The 14,286-nt window shown below is 36.5% G+C and overlaps 1 protein-coding gene across 2 annotated transcripts; it reads right to left on the bottom strand.

Moving 5' to 3' along the window:
• Positions 1-693: 693 nt before the first annotated feature.
• Positions 694-14,222, bottom strand: mts (protein phosphatase 2 catalytic subunit mts). Of its 2 annotated transcripts, XM_067768927.1 has the most exons (5): positions 14,096-14,222; positions 13,853-14,010; positions 2,201-2,764; positions 1,933-2,123; positions 694-1,854 (listed from the first exon to the last, which is right to left on the bottom strand). In XM_067768927.1, exons 2-5 carry the CDS (start codon positions 13,952-13,954, stop codon positions 1,782-1,784), a joined length of 930 nt encoding a protein of 309 aa, XP_067625028.1. In that variant the 5' UTR covers positions 13,955-14,010; positions 14,096-14,222; the 3' UTR covers positions 694-1,781. The 2 variants fall into 2 exon arrangements, with proteins under 2 accessions (XP_067625028.1, XP_067625027.1); XM_067768926.1 differs by having other exon boundaries at positions 13,853-14,200.
• Positions 14,223-14,286: the final 64 nt, after the last annotated feature.

Raw genomic sequence — 14,286 nt, 5'->3', positions numbered from 1 at the left:
CACTTTCTACTGGAACCAATTATATTTTTTGGCTGATGTACCCTGCGTATTGTTTTACTCAAACCACTTGGCTAAAACAATATACTTACTGATGTCCTTGATGCGGCAGTTTGACACCGCCTTAAGTCCGGAAACTCATAGTTGCCTAGAGTTCGGGACCGGAAATTCGCGAGGGCTGGGCACTCGCAGAGGAAGTGAGTAACCGATTTTCTCGGCACCTTCCTGTCTACAGCTCCTACACCTCTCATTGTATGGGATACCCATTCTACTCGCGTGCGGGTCAAACGGCCAGTGCCCTGTAATAGTGGCAGTGGTTCTGTATATTTCCTCCCTAAACCTATTTAGTAGATCATCGGTTCTTTTCTGGTTGTACTCTGGCCAGATTAGTTTGGTGATTCTACAGATGTCCGTAGATGTATCACGGATTGCTATTTTCCTAAGATAGGATCATTGAAACTAGAAAGTAGTCACATACACTCTCTGAAGCCGAGAACCATTCTGGATTTTCTCAGAGAACTCGGCTTGGATGAGGTGTTGTAAAGAGAATGAGGGCACAATAGACCAATAGGTCGCAATGCTTAACCTCACATGTATCTACCTATCTAACCCTCCCGGACATTATAAGTGCTGCACAATTTTATTTGTTGCATGATTTAAAACCCAATATGTCATATCCTTAAAATACACTTAAAATTTTATAATACATTTTTATTTATTTTTTATTTTTTCAGTTTAGCAATAAAATACTAATTATAATAAATTGTTTTTCTTTTCACAATTTAGCAACTTGTATTTTGTAATTTATTTTTTGTTTTCTCAGTTTTCAATTAATTTTATATAATTTTTTGTATTCTTTGTTATGTTTTGTGTATATATGTATTAATGTATGTTTGTTTAAAGCCTTACACGTAACAAACTCTTCGCCTATCTTGTGTTCGCTCAGTCAGTTCTGTTCTTGTCTCAATTGAAGATTATACGTGCCACTGCCACCTGGATTATATTCTTTCAGCTACCCATTTTAAAGATGTGTGAGTTTTATTCGCTTCGGCTTTGATTTGCTCATTTGAACATAAACAAACCTACCTTTTCCTCAAATTAGTTAAAACGGTTCATACAAATTGTAACTTTTGAATTAATAAATTTGAGTTGTTTACGGTTTTTTCTATATATTTAAGTATGTTGTTATCGGCTTTTTTATTACTTAATAATTTTTTACTATGCCCATATTTCACTTGTGGAGTAACTTCTGCCAGCCTCTCTTTAGCGCAGACCACGTCCGGTTGGTTGTAGTTTAATGGAAATCGATTGTGTCTGGTTCAGTTGTTTCTTTTCTCTAACTAAAGAGTGAAAAATTGTGTGCATGCAGTTTCAATTTGCACTTACTAAATATTTTCGTATTAAATACATTTGTAATTTGCTTGCTTTATTTGGACTATCTCTAGGAAACAGCAAATTAGAGCCTACAAATTAAACATATGCATAATTATGTTCCATACGAGTTTGCGTCGTTTGCAAGATATCTCGTTCTCGGTAATTTAACAAGTCTGTTCAAATGCAGACTAATATCCTAAGATGTGGTGTTATCTTCATTTGCATACATTTATATACCCTTCTACTTCAACTACATTGATTTTACTTATTTTTTATTGTGTTGCCTGCATTTTTATGGTTGAAGTTAAATTTATATAAATAATTTTTTGTTTGTTGCTTTTACTGCTGTTCTCCTTTTTCGTGTTTATATAAATGTAGGTATAATATATGAAAATGTGTGAAGAATTATCTTATAGAAAATAATCTGGTGTTCTTCGTGTAACATGAGGTTCACCACGACGAGGTGCAGGGTCAAATTGAAGGCTGTAATATAATAAAGAATTTTATTATCGTAATCTTTAACACAATACATTCATTAATCGATATTCGTATTTAGCTTACAATGAAAACTTGAGTGAATCGTCTAATTCCATTAGAGCCGCTTGATTACCACAGCGATAACAATAATTTGGCGCTGAAAATATTGTAACGACATTTCGATCATGGCACCAATTATAACCTTCCATGACTAACTGATGAGCGCGTGATACCAGTGTCAGTCCATTTGTATTATTAAACGTTTCTGATATATCCTGTCAAATGTAAACAATTAATTAATTAATTTGCATTGATAGGTATATAATATGTAGTGAATGAAAATTTCGCCTACCTGTCCAAATGTGTAGCCAGCGCCACGGGGTGAAATACCCCAGCCACCCCTATCATCAGGATCGGACCATAGTAAATCGCACATGGGACCCTCGTGTGGCACTTCTTGAAGACGATCCAAGGCGCGAATATGATCCAAACTATCGATAGATGGACTAAGACCGCCATGTAAACAAAATATTTGCCCGTCAACTAATGCCGTAAGTGGTAAATAATCAAATAAGTCCGTAAAATATTTCCAAACGTTTGCATTGCCGTATTTTCGCAGACATTCGTCATAAAATCCATAAACTTGCGTAATTTGTCGGGATTCATGATTGCCGCGAAGAATTGTAATCCTTTCCCGATAGCGCACCTTTAATGCCACTAATAAAGTTACCGTTTCCACCGAATAATACCCACGGTCAACATAGTCGCCCATAAATAAGTAATTTGTATCAGGCGATTTGCCACCTATCCGGAAAAGTTCCATTAAATCATGAAACTGTCCGTGTACATCTCCGCAAACTGTCACTGGACATTTCACCTCCTGGACATTTGATTCTTTTGAGAGGATTTCCTTTGCCTATTAAATAAAATAAAAGGATATTAAATTAATAAATAAATAATTGCTAATAAGAAAAATGTAATTCTATTTATAAGGACAACGAGGTCAAGGCGCCTCTGCTTTTTTAATGATAAGCCATGTTCCGTTTTGGAATTCGGGACAATTATACGAATTCAATTTGAAAACCTGGGGCCTTATCTGTAACTTTAGAAAATAAAAAAAAAAAAAAAGTTTATGTAAGGCGCGATAACCTCCGAAGAGATCTAAGGTCGAGCTTCTCTTCCAATTTGCGTCGTGCTCCTCTTGATTTTCCCTACAAATTGGCCGGACGGGACCTACATGATTTTATGCCGACCCCGAACGGCATCTGCAAGGCAAATGAGTTTTCACTGAGAGCTTTTCATGGCAGAAATACACCCGGAGCGCTTGCCAAACACTGCCGAGGGGCGACCCCGCTTAGAAAAATTTTCTTCTAATTGAAAAACCTTATTTCTAAAATTTTTGATATTGCTTTACCCGGGGTTTGAACCCAGGGCATCCGGTGTGGTAGGCGAAGCACGCTACCATCACACCACGGTGGCCGCCAAGAGCGAGAGATATTTTCTTCTGAGATTTGAAAAAAAAAGGTTTCCGATTTCATTTTGAGCAACTTTGTAAAAACAAAAAGTTCAAAACTGTTACTAGAACACCAAAAAACGCATTTTACTATGTGTATTCAAAGCCACAACACATCAAACATTTATAGCATTTTCTTTTTGGGAAAAGTGTTGCGCTGTTTGTACGCGCGCAACAGTTGTAAACATATTTTGTTCTTTTCTAAAAAGCAGGCAACGCCTTTACAGCGTAGCTCGTTCTCTTGTGAATTGTTGCCTGCTCGAACGCAACGGAAAAATCCGGCCCAACAATAAAAAGTAAGTGGGATTTTCCTTTCATATATCGTAGGTACAATGCCAAAGTCACGAATGTGCATATTTGATGTTTTGAGAAAAACGCGTAAGACGTTGTTAAAAATAGAGATTTAATTTTGTATTTTTCAACCACTATTGGAAGGTTTACTTTTATAAACCATTTTTCAACCACTATTGGAAAGTTTTCTTTTGTAAACCACTAAGTAATGTTAATTGAAAAATGATTTTTTAAATTTTTTTTCAAAAAAATGCACATTTGTTGTTTTGGCTTTGCAAAATCTAATCTAATCTAATTCGTGACTTTGGCATTGTACCGACGATATATCTACCTTTGCGTAGTTTCATGTACACTGTACATGTACTTGTAAATGAATCCGATTTGAAAAAATACAACATGTACATATCGCTTCCCCGGTTCAATAATGACGCAAATGTAAATTTTAAAGTTTCGAGATAACGCGCACAAAAGCTTTAAAAGAGTACTAATCTGTATAAATTTGTATGTGTATAAATTTTATAATTGTATTACAAATAGTTTCCGCGCTAGACCACTTGCGTCGTTATTGCATTCGCACATTTTTATAGCACATAGCAAATATTGAAACTTGCTTCACCAAAACTTAATATATTACAATTACGTCATTATTGAACCGGGTAAGCGATATGTATATATATAAGGGTGGGTCGATTTGTATGGACGAAAGTTAACCGATATGGCGCCATCGATTTTTCGATAGCATTTGGGCTCAGGAAAGAAAGCTCCACTACGCATACCCAAAAAAGTAATTTTCAAACCTGCGAAATTTCATTTTTTTTTTACTTTTTTTCGACTTTGAATTTTAAGGTTTTTTTCATGACCTACTAAAAAAAATTTGAATTTGGTTGTAAAATTTTTCATGTATACCCTGTCCGACTCAAAAATGTTATCGACAACGTTTTTAGCGGACATTTTTGGGTCGGACAGGGTATACAGGGGTGCGGTGGGAGGGATTGCCTGAAGGTTTAATGTGGTCATGTAAATCGTTCCCAAGATGGTCGGGCTAGTAGCTTGTTGTTGTTGTTGTTGTAGCGATTAGGTTACTTCCCGAAGGCTTTGGGGAGTGTTATCGATGTGATGGTCCCTTGTCGGATACAGATCCGATACGCTCCGGTAACAGCACCATTAAGGGAACGATTTATATGGCCACATTAAACCTTCAGGTCATCCCTCCCTCCCCACCCCCAAGTTCCATGAGGAGCTTGGGGTCGCCAGAGCCTCGTCTGTTAGTGAAACGGGATTCGCCGCTCGAAGGTGAGGTTGACAATTGGGTTGGAGAAGCTATATATTGCGCTACACAACCCCTTGAATTCCGGGCTAGTAGCTTAATGGTGCTTTGTTACCGGAGCGTACCGGATCTATATCCGGCAAAGGACCATCAACATCGATAACACTCACCAGGGCCTTCGGAAAGTGTCTTTCTCGTTAATTCAACAACAACAACATATAAATCAAAATACTGCTCTTCTAGAAAAGTGCATTAAAGATGGTAGCTAATACGAGAAGTAGAGCGATTAGAAATGGTCAAGTCGCAACAAAGAAGGTAAAACTAAATAAAATTAGAGTGTGGTAAATAGATGAACACACCGAATTAGCTCAGCAGCTGTATAACTCCCGTTTATTTAAATTAAATTGTATTTACATTAATGAAAAAACTATAATTACTAAACTTAACTAAAATGAAATTAATTAAATGATAAATTTGCCACTCGAGTTTACGACTTGACAGCGAAAAGCGATTTATTCGAATAAGAATGCTTGCTGTAAAAATTGATCATGTACTTATGTATATACAAGTGTTTATGTATGTGTTATTTGGTTCGATGAGCGCACTCGTTATTTTGTTTCCTTTATGTTCCTTTATGGCTAAGGTTGCCATCAACCTATCTGTATACACAGCTGCCACAAGAGCATACCAAGCTGCAAGAGTAATGGACAACACGATTTTGAAAGTGTGTGGCTCTACTACATGGAACATCACTGTAGCTATAAGTGTGTTTGTATTGGTACAAATTTTCTTTAAATTCTTTGTTAAAAAAAAATCAAAAAAAATTTTGTTTATAACTACACAAATGGTTCCTCTTAAACAATTTCCGTCTTCCTGCTGGCAAGCGATTAATTTTGTATTCTCAAGAACAAAAAGATGTGCATACATATATCTGTATCTAGGAAATGTCTAGATTGCTCAATACTTGTTTATTCTAAGCAATACTAATAGGTAGCACCTATCATACCAGAGCAGTCAGAAACTATTTACAAGCTTGGCCGACGAAAGTCTGAAATCCAATTTCCAATATAACCCTATTCCCGTGCTCTGTCGGAACTTAAATGCCCTCAAAGAGTCAAGATATTGATTTCTCCATGCCGAGAAATGCTTTCAAGTCATCCATTCATTAACTACTTTATAAAATTGTTTATATTTTATTATTTTATTTTTAATTTAATTTTACCTTCTATACAGTTTTTTTTAAGTTTTTTGTTCTAGGTTGGGTTGGAGAAGCTGGTGGTACATGCTCGAATTAAAAGCATTTATCGATAATAGTGTCTGTCAAAGGCTCAGGCTCGAAAACTGAACCACGGCATAAAATCATTTCATGGGTCAAATAAATTGGAGTTACTTTAAGTAAAAAGAAGTTTTACCCGCTAAAGCTTTGACTTTGGTGCAAGGGACATGAAGGATACTGTTTATTAATTATTATTTATTTTATGTATGTTTGTTTATTATTATTATTTATATATTATTACAGCGTTTTAAGCCTAAAACTTAGATTATTACAAATTATAAATATATTTTAATAATAATAGGATTTCTAGCGTTTGGGGTGTCGGAATGCATGAGATTCCGATCAGCACTGGTGGTCCCAACGGGCGAGTCTTGGATGATCTCATTGAGAGGTTGGAAGGACGTGTTCTCAATCCTGCCCTACTCCAAGACGTATGATTACACAGTTTTATTATTTATGCTGTCGGAATGCATTTGATTCCGCCCAACCCAAAAGCTAGCAGCTCAGCAGAACGAGCCACTCTTATCGGACGGTTGGAAAGGACGCGTTTCCAATCCTCCAGTGCTCCCAGCTTAAGGCAACAAAATTTGGAACGTATATTTTTCAATTATATTTGTATTTTAAGCTGTCGGAATGTATTGATCTCCGATCAACACAGCTAAACATGTCTTTGGATGTTGGAAATTGAAAATAACGTGTACCCAATCACCCCTCAACTTTGTTTAGTAATGACGCTGTCGGAATGCATGAAGATTCCGATCAGCACAGCTCAAAATATATTGGGAGGTTGAAAAGGACGTGTTTCCAATCCCCCCTGCTCCAACTTTTGTTTGAGCTTGTTTTCCTTACTCATCATATAATATAGCGCCAGTGTTCTTCCCTCTTTTCCCTCTCTTCTACAAATAGATGCCGCTAATTTCCTGCGGGGCTACTGACAGGAACGGCTCAGGACCAACGGGTCGTGTCGTTGCTGCCTCTCTGGCCAGGAACCCAGGCCAACAGTAGTTCGTTGTGTGCACCTAGTTTATTTAGCTTTTCAACGCACTCAAGAACCAGTGCTGATTTTATTTCAAACGCCCTTGAGGGCGGCCTGACTGTCACTGAGTATTGCGATTGTTTCATTGGAGTATCCGCGCTGAAGGTGCAGGTCAGCGCACTGGCTTATAGCGTGCTTGAAAAATGCTCCGGTATGCTCCAGGGGTATTGATATCTTGGCTCTGGGTCCAACGACTCCAGATTCAATCCTCTCTGGCGTCTTCGAGCCATCGGTATACCGTACCATTCTATGTATGTATGTATTTATTGACAAGATATTAGTACAATAAGATCTAGGATCTTTTATAGTACAACCAAGATGAATAACTCTTATAATAATAAAATAAGTCGAACTATGCCAAACTCAAATTTATAAATAACAAATTTAATAGGAAAATTGTATTTAAATTTAGCATCTATAGTTAATATATAAATAAATAAATTATTACACTTTGAGAATAGCACAGTGGGAAAGCTCATTCACATTGTCTAGTAATTGTAGATAGCGAAAACTCAGATATACATATTTACGTTAACTGAAATACATAAGTATAAACAATATTTTTAAAGTTGCTTTTATTAAGACTACTTCGAATAGGTGCTGGAATAGAGTTCCATGTACGAATAGCATTGACAAAGAATAGCCGGCCCGAAGTTAAATAGTTATAAGTTGGCACTATTAAATCGTTGATTCGGGCAGATCTGGGGAAAACTAACTTATCAAATAAGTAGCTTGGCTGTTTATAACTAATAAGTCGATAGAGAAAAATACAGTTGCTGGCTTTCAGGTAATTAGAAATTTCACAGCCCAACAAACGCGATCTCCCACCAGATATGTGGTCAAACTTACTTAATCCGAACACATAACGGGTGACATGGTTCAATGCTACATCAATTTTGTGTGCAGACTGGGAACTCAACTTGCTGTACACCAGCTCAAAGTAGCACATTATCGGCATAATTAATTGTATGGCAAGCTTTCTCCTAATGTTAGCTCCTAAGGTTGCTGACATTATCAGGTTCCTCAGAACATTATACACTATACAGTCTTCGTTAAAAATTACAGTATATATATACCATCGCGACAGGACTGGAATACCAGACAACATACGGTACCGGGTGCCATCAACATATTCACGGATGGTTCTAAACTTGACGGGAAGGTGGGAGCAGGCCTTTTTTCGCCGGATCTGGGTCTAGAGGTCTCTTTTCGCCTACCGGATCACTGTGGTGTTTACCAAGCGGAAATGCTGGCAATACACAGGGCTGTGAACTATGTCGGGTCTATGCCTAAGGATGGTAAACGGGTGTTTATTTTCTCAGACAGCCAGGCCGCATTAAAGGCCCTGGACTCATTCGTCGACAACGCAAAGTCGGTCACTGAATGCCGCAGATCTCTTAACGAGATGGCTCAGCACTTCAGTATCAGCCTTATATGGGTACCTGGGCACAGTGATATCGAAGGCAATTGCAGAACAGACGAGCTGGTCAGAAGGGGCACCACCGACCATATCCTTCCGGGAAATGATTCGGTAGGCATACCCATGGCCACTTTCAGGCTTCGTGTGAGCACAAGCACTTTAAGAATCGCAAATGGACTATGGTCAGTCATATCTTCGTGTGAGACATCCAGGCAAACCTGGCCCTCATATGACAAGGGGCGCACAGAAGCGCTTCTGACTCTAAACAAATCAGCTCTATCGTCCCTTATAAGGGTTCTAACAGGGCATTGCTTAATAGGCACGCACGGTGCTAGAATGGGGGAGCGACCTTCGACTTTTGTCGCAGCTGCAGATGTACAGAGGAGGAAGGGAGCGTCCAGCACATTCTCTGTCACTGTCCAGCGCTTAGTAGGCGTAGGATGGCTATCCTCGGTAAACCTTTTCTACATGACCTAGCTGAGGTCTCTTGCTATGAAGTAAAGGCTCTGGCAAAATGTATAATTTCCACGAGGTGGTTTGACCCGCTTTAGGCAGGGTAGGGGTCCTCTTTTGAGACCGTATAGGGTATTACAATGGGCCCATTGGTGGCCTAAGTAGTGAGCTGTTACCATAGTGTTCAGCTCAGCCCTTGCAACCTAACCTAACCTACACCTTACTAACAACAGAGTTCACATGGTCATTGCAAGTCAATGTTGTATTGATAATGAAACCAAGATTGGTTACTTTGGGTACTAGTTTTAGGCTTTTGTTGGCAATGTAATTATTTATTTATTTATTTACAGGTGGTATATTTTGAAAATCTATTCGCTTTTAAGCTATAGGCAGCACATACGATTTATCACTATTTTTCATTTCATGTATTTATTACGGCAAAAAAGCCTAATTCATAAATTAAATTAAATTAGAAAACAATTTACTATCTTATTGCTAAGGTTTTACAATATTCGTAAAGCTTTGCTTTAAAAGCTACGATTTCATTACAACTTTTTATATCTATAGGCAGTTCATTGAAACTTTTTAGACCTTTATAAAAAATATTTTGCTGATGTTTTTCAGACGTTTGCATACCATGATTGACTTCGTGGCTCTAGTTTTCATGGAGTCGAAATGTTGTCTCAGAGGAGCTTGGTGTCAAAGATGACCCCCAAGTATTTCACAGTGGTTCCATACTCTAGTGCTACGCCATTTGAAAAAAAAAAGTTTGATGACGTAGCGCTTTTACAGTTCTTCGATTTATTACATTTCGCTCATATTATTACGGTCTTTAAGACCTAGTTTAGGTTAAAATTAAAAGATTAACATAAATATTCATGTCACATTTAGTGACGTACCATATAAAAACAGTTTTTCTTTGAACTTTCTAATATGTTCAGTCTTTAACTCAGAAGGTAACTCATTGTACATTTTATACCCTAAATATTCTAGAGACCTTTTGGCGAACTCAGTTCTTATTCTAGGCAGTCTCATATTATTGCAATTTCTATTTCGCTACACGCTGTTCGGAGTATTTGAAACTATTATCTGAGAAACGACTATGCCGGAGTAAAAATTAAATTTTCGGAGTATATATCTTCCTTTTTGAAAGCGGGAGAACAACAAACATCAAATTGTTTGGTGGCTTGGCAATCCCTTCCATTGTGTTTTTGCCATGAAATGTTTCTCAGCAAAAAAGTTATCGGCCTAAAACGCGTGGGATGACTAATTAATGCAAATATACTCTGTATCACTTATGGACTTCCTTCATACATCCAATTCCAAACCGTCAGGGCCGAAATCAAAAATTGTAAATTAATAGAAACTCCCGAGGTTTCGGGATGGGATCTGCTATATCCGTAATATACAGGAATGGTTTTTTATTTTTCAATTGGCACAAAGTTTAAATACGTACTCCACATAACCTCACTTATGTTTCACAACAATTTGAACCAAACATTGCATGCAATGGATTTGTCTAACACTCAACGGATAAACTAAAAGAAGAAAGAGGTAAATAGCTATTTTTAAATTTGCGTGTTCCTTTAAGTGGAAACATTGAATACCTAACCCGATTTACATCAGGTATTTAACTTAACATCCGCATCCCAAATGTGAATTTTTTTATATGTCCCATCGGTAAAAGCTTTTTTTATATTTATACTTCTAAAGAATTATCATTGGGATTTGTCAACAATCACTGCTACAAAAACATAAAATTTGGTCTATTTTTGCAATTAGACGAATAGGCTAAAGCTTAATATAAACAAAACCAAATACATGGTCATAACAAGAAAAAATATTAATGATGAGGACTTAGAAATAAAGGTAATAGTCTAGTTGAGGGGTCGACTGCTAATACGCTACCAAAAATATCGAGAGAGGTGTCAAAGGACGCGTCTTGACATCAGTATTAATAATCCGAAGGCGGAAAATAAAAATATTAACTCGTTCAAAAGATATTAACGAAAAACCACCGCTTATAAAAAATAACCCTGGGCTACGCCATGCCAAGTCCGGGTGTGTGGTATAACCGTGGCTACCGCCACGGTGATGCACACATTTTTTTGTGGGTACGAACACAACAACAACCACATGCAAATCGCCAACTTCAACTGCAAATATCTCCGGACATGGATAAAATTGTTCTTTTCCGCCATCGGATTATTGTTCTCGAGATTAATACGCGTCTTTTGACACCTCTCTCGATATTTTTGGTAGCGTATTAGCAGTCGACCCCTCAACTAGACTATTACCGAAATAAATAATGAAAGCATACAAAAAGTTCATAGCATAAAATATTTAGGAATTATAATTGATAACAAACTTAAATTTGAAGAACATATAAACTACACAGTTGCGAAAGTTGCGGAATAGATTGGTGTTGTGCAGAGATCTACTAAGTATATACAAGAAAAATATAAAATAATTATTTATAAATCTATTATTGAACCACACTTTGTGTATTTGCCCATCGATATTATTCATAATAGCCGGCAAAGAAATTGATAAACTACAAAAGCGTCAAAATGGTTTATACTTAAAAAACGTAGAGATGCTAGAACGGCTGATATGTTAAAAAAGTTGAACTGGTTGAGTGTCAAACGAAAAATTTATTTTCATACCATGAAGTTGATATTTAATATGAAACATGAAAATGTACCTGAGTATTTAAGTAATAACGTAGTTCTAATAGAGCAAACACACAATATAAATACTAGAAATAGACATAATTTCAAATTGCCATTGTTTGGAACAGAAATAGATAAGCAAAACATTTTTTACAAAGGCCTAAAGGGCTACAACGAGCTCCCATTGGAAATTAAAAACTGCAATCAAATCTTAGTTTTTAAGGCAAAATTATTAGAATTTTGTAAAACTCTACCTATAAGATAGACTAGTCTAGTACTATTTGTATCTTGAATCAGGCTTTAAACCGTAATAAATAAATAAATAAATTAGGTTCGTTAAATTTCATCTCACATAAGAACACAAACGTTGCCATTTCTATTCAGATTACACTTTCTGCCCCTTTCTAACTTCAGCGACTTGTCATTTGCAACTTGTAAGATGGCTGACGAATTAACGAAACACTTTGCCTCGGGCCATGGTGGAATAACCAGGTGAAGTAATTGTCTCGCTCTAAATTCTTCTTTGTTCTGTCATTCGGCTATCTGAAAATTTTTCACCAATGTTGTCCCCGAAAGTGTTGTTTTTTGCATTTTTCAGGAGTAAAATATCGTAGAGTACTTTTTTTCAAACCGACTCAAGAATTCTGTTCAGAAGTAAACTTTCTGAGTATAGCAGAATTCTTGAGTCGCGCAGAGGAATTTAACAGAATTCTTGTGTTGGGCAGAGGAATTTAACAGAATTCTTGTTGGGCAGAGGAATTTAACAGAATTAAAAATCAATTATTCTTTTCCCCAAAAAAATATCGATGGACCTTTACCGGATTTAATTACAGAGATTCATATTTGGGTATCTTTGGTGTGGGCTTCCATAAGTAAGGTCGTGCTTAACTATTGCGTTCATATTATTGATGTTTCCATTATAAGTATTTTTAATTTGTTCCAAAGAAAACTGAAACAGGTCTTTGTTAAAACAAACTATTTGAATTCGCGTCATTTCCAACAAGGATTTTCGCCTGTGTAGCGCTACTGAAGACTTTCGAGAAATGTGCAAGAACACCAAAACTATTACACCTTATTTATGTAAACACTTCGCTAGAACAATGGATTTCTAAATACAGTTACAAAAAATTGTTACTCACTATTGTTGTTTTGGCGTAAAAATTAGCCACTAAGAGGAATGTTACAGTTATATATTTTAATTTAGAATATATGAATCCGGCTCGATCGGATTAGCACCTTCTGGTTCTAGGCCGACTCCTATTATATCCCCTGACATATTTTAGTAAATAATAACTTGGGAACATTAGTAATACATCATGAATTAACTGTTAAGAGCTTATGGGAGATCTCTGATCAAGTTTGTATGATATATTAGAAGGTCATATGTTTAACTTCCGACTCTCAATGTCAAATTAACAGAGCAGATGGAAAGAACAATGGCTTTTTAGAAATCGAAACACATTTAAAAGTATTACGATCACTTCCAAGTGTGACTGTAAAACTTTTCATCAAACCCGAAACCCATTTAAGTGCGCAAAGTTCCTAGATTTCAACTATATAATGAATAACACCACTCCCACTTATGTCCTGTTTTTCGATAAAAGCTTCTACTTCAGTTGAAGTTGAGGTCAGTTTACTTTAGATGCATTATCGAATTTTACTACTCATCGCAGTTTAAAGTTTTTAATTTTATTCGTAAGGTAATATAAGCTCGCATTGGACCTGTGTATCCCCTTTGTATTAGCTTTAGGTTGCACTGATATTATATGCTGAAAAAAACAGTCTGTAATTCCTTCGTAGCAAAGCATTTATTTTTCTACTCCTACTTTTCCAAAGCGGGCAAACATTTTACCCTCTTCTGACCGTTGAAAATACATCCCTACAGTTCGATAGCGTACATCTTCTATCTCTTTTTATTTACTTCACCTGGTGATTCCACCATGGCCTCGGGCAGTGTGTCGGACAAAGACGCACTCTATAATTATGTGGACATTGATTAAAATAATGGCCGCATTTCCAAACGACACAATAAGAAATTATCAATTAAAAGCATTTAATTAACAATTATTAGCTTACCTTATCGCACAAAGTTCGCACTTGTGTTTCCGTCAATTGATTGCATTCATTTAACTGTTCAATCCATTGATCCAGATCTTTTGTTGTTGCTTTATCCTCCATAGCAGTTGCAGAGGAGGAAAAAGTCTCGTCAATCTTCGTCGATTCAATTTTGACGTCTTTTTTTACACGAAACAAACCAAAAAATTTAAACTATAGTTCAAGTGATTTGTTTTGGATTGTAAATTTAACCAAATTTTCAACCTTTTTTGATTCTCTTTTAATATGCAATTTATGTTATATATTTTTTAAGACAGACAACACCAACTAACGTATCAGAGACAACCGCACGAATGAAAATTAACGACTGACTCAACGAAACGTACGAAACGACAAGACACTTTCCACAAAGCAATCCACTTTTTGAAGTTGCCAATTTAACATAATTTTTCAAT

The sequence above is a fragment of the Eurosta solidaginis genome, chromosome 2 (assembly GCF_040869045.1).
Source record: "Eurosta solidaginis isolate ZX-2024a chromosome 2, ASM4086904v1, whole genome shotgun sequence".
Classification (NCBI taxonomy): Eukaryota; Metazoa; Arthropoda; class Insecta; order Diptera; family Tephritidae; genus Eurosta; species Eurosta solidaginis.
Note: the sequence above shows the minus strand (reverse complement) of the source record. Positions and strands in the feature narration are given on the sequence as shown.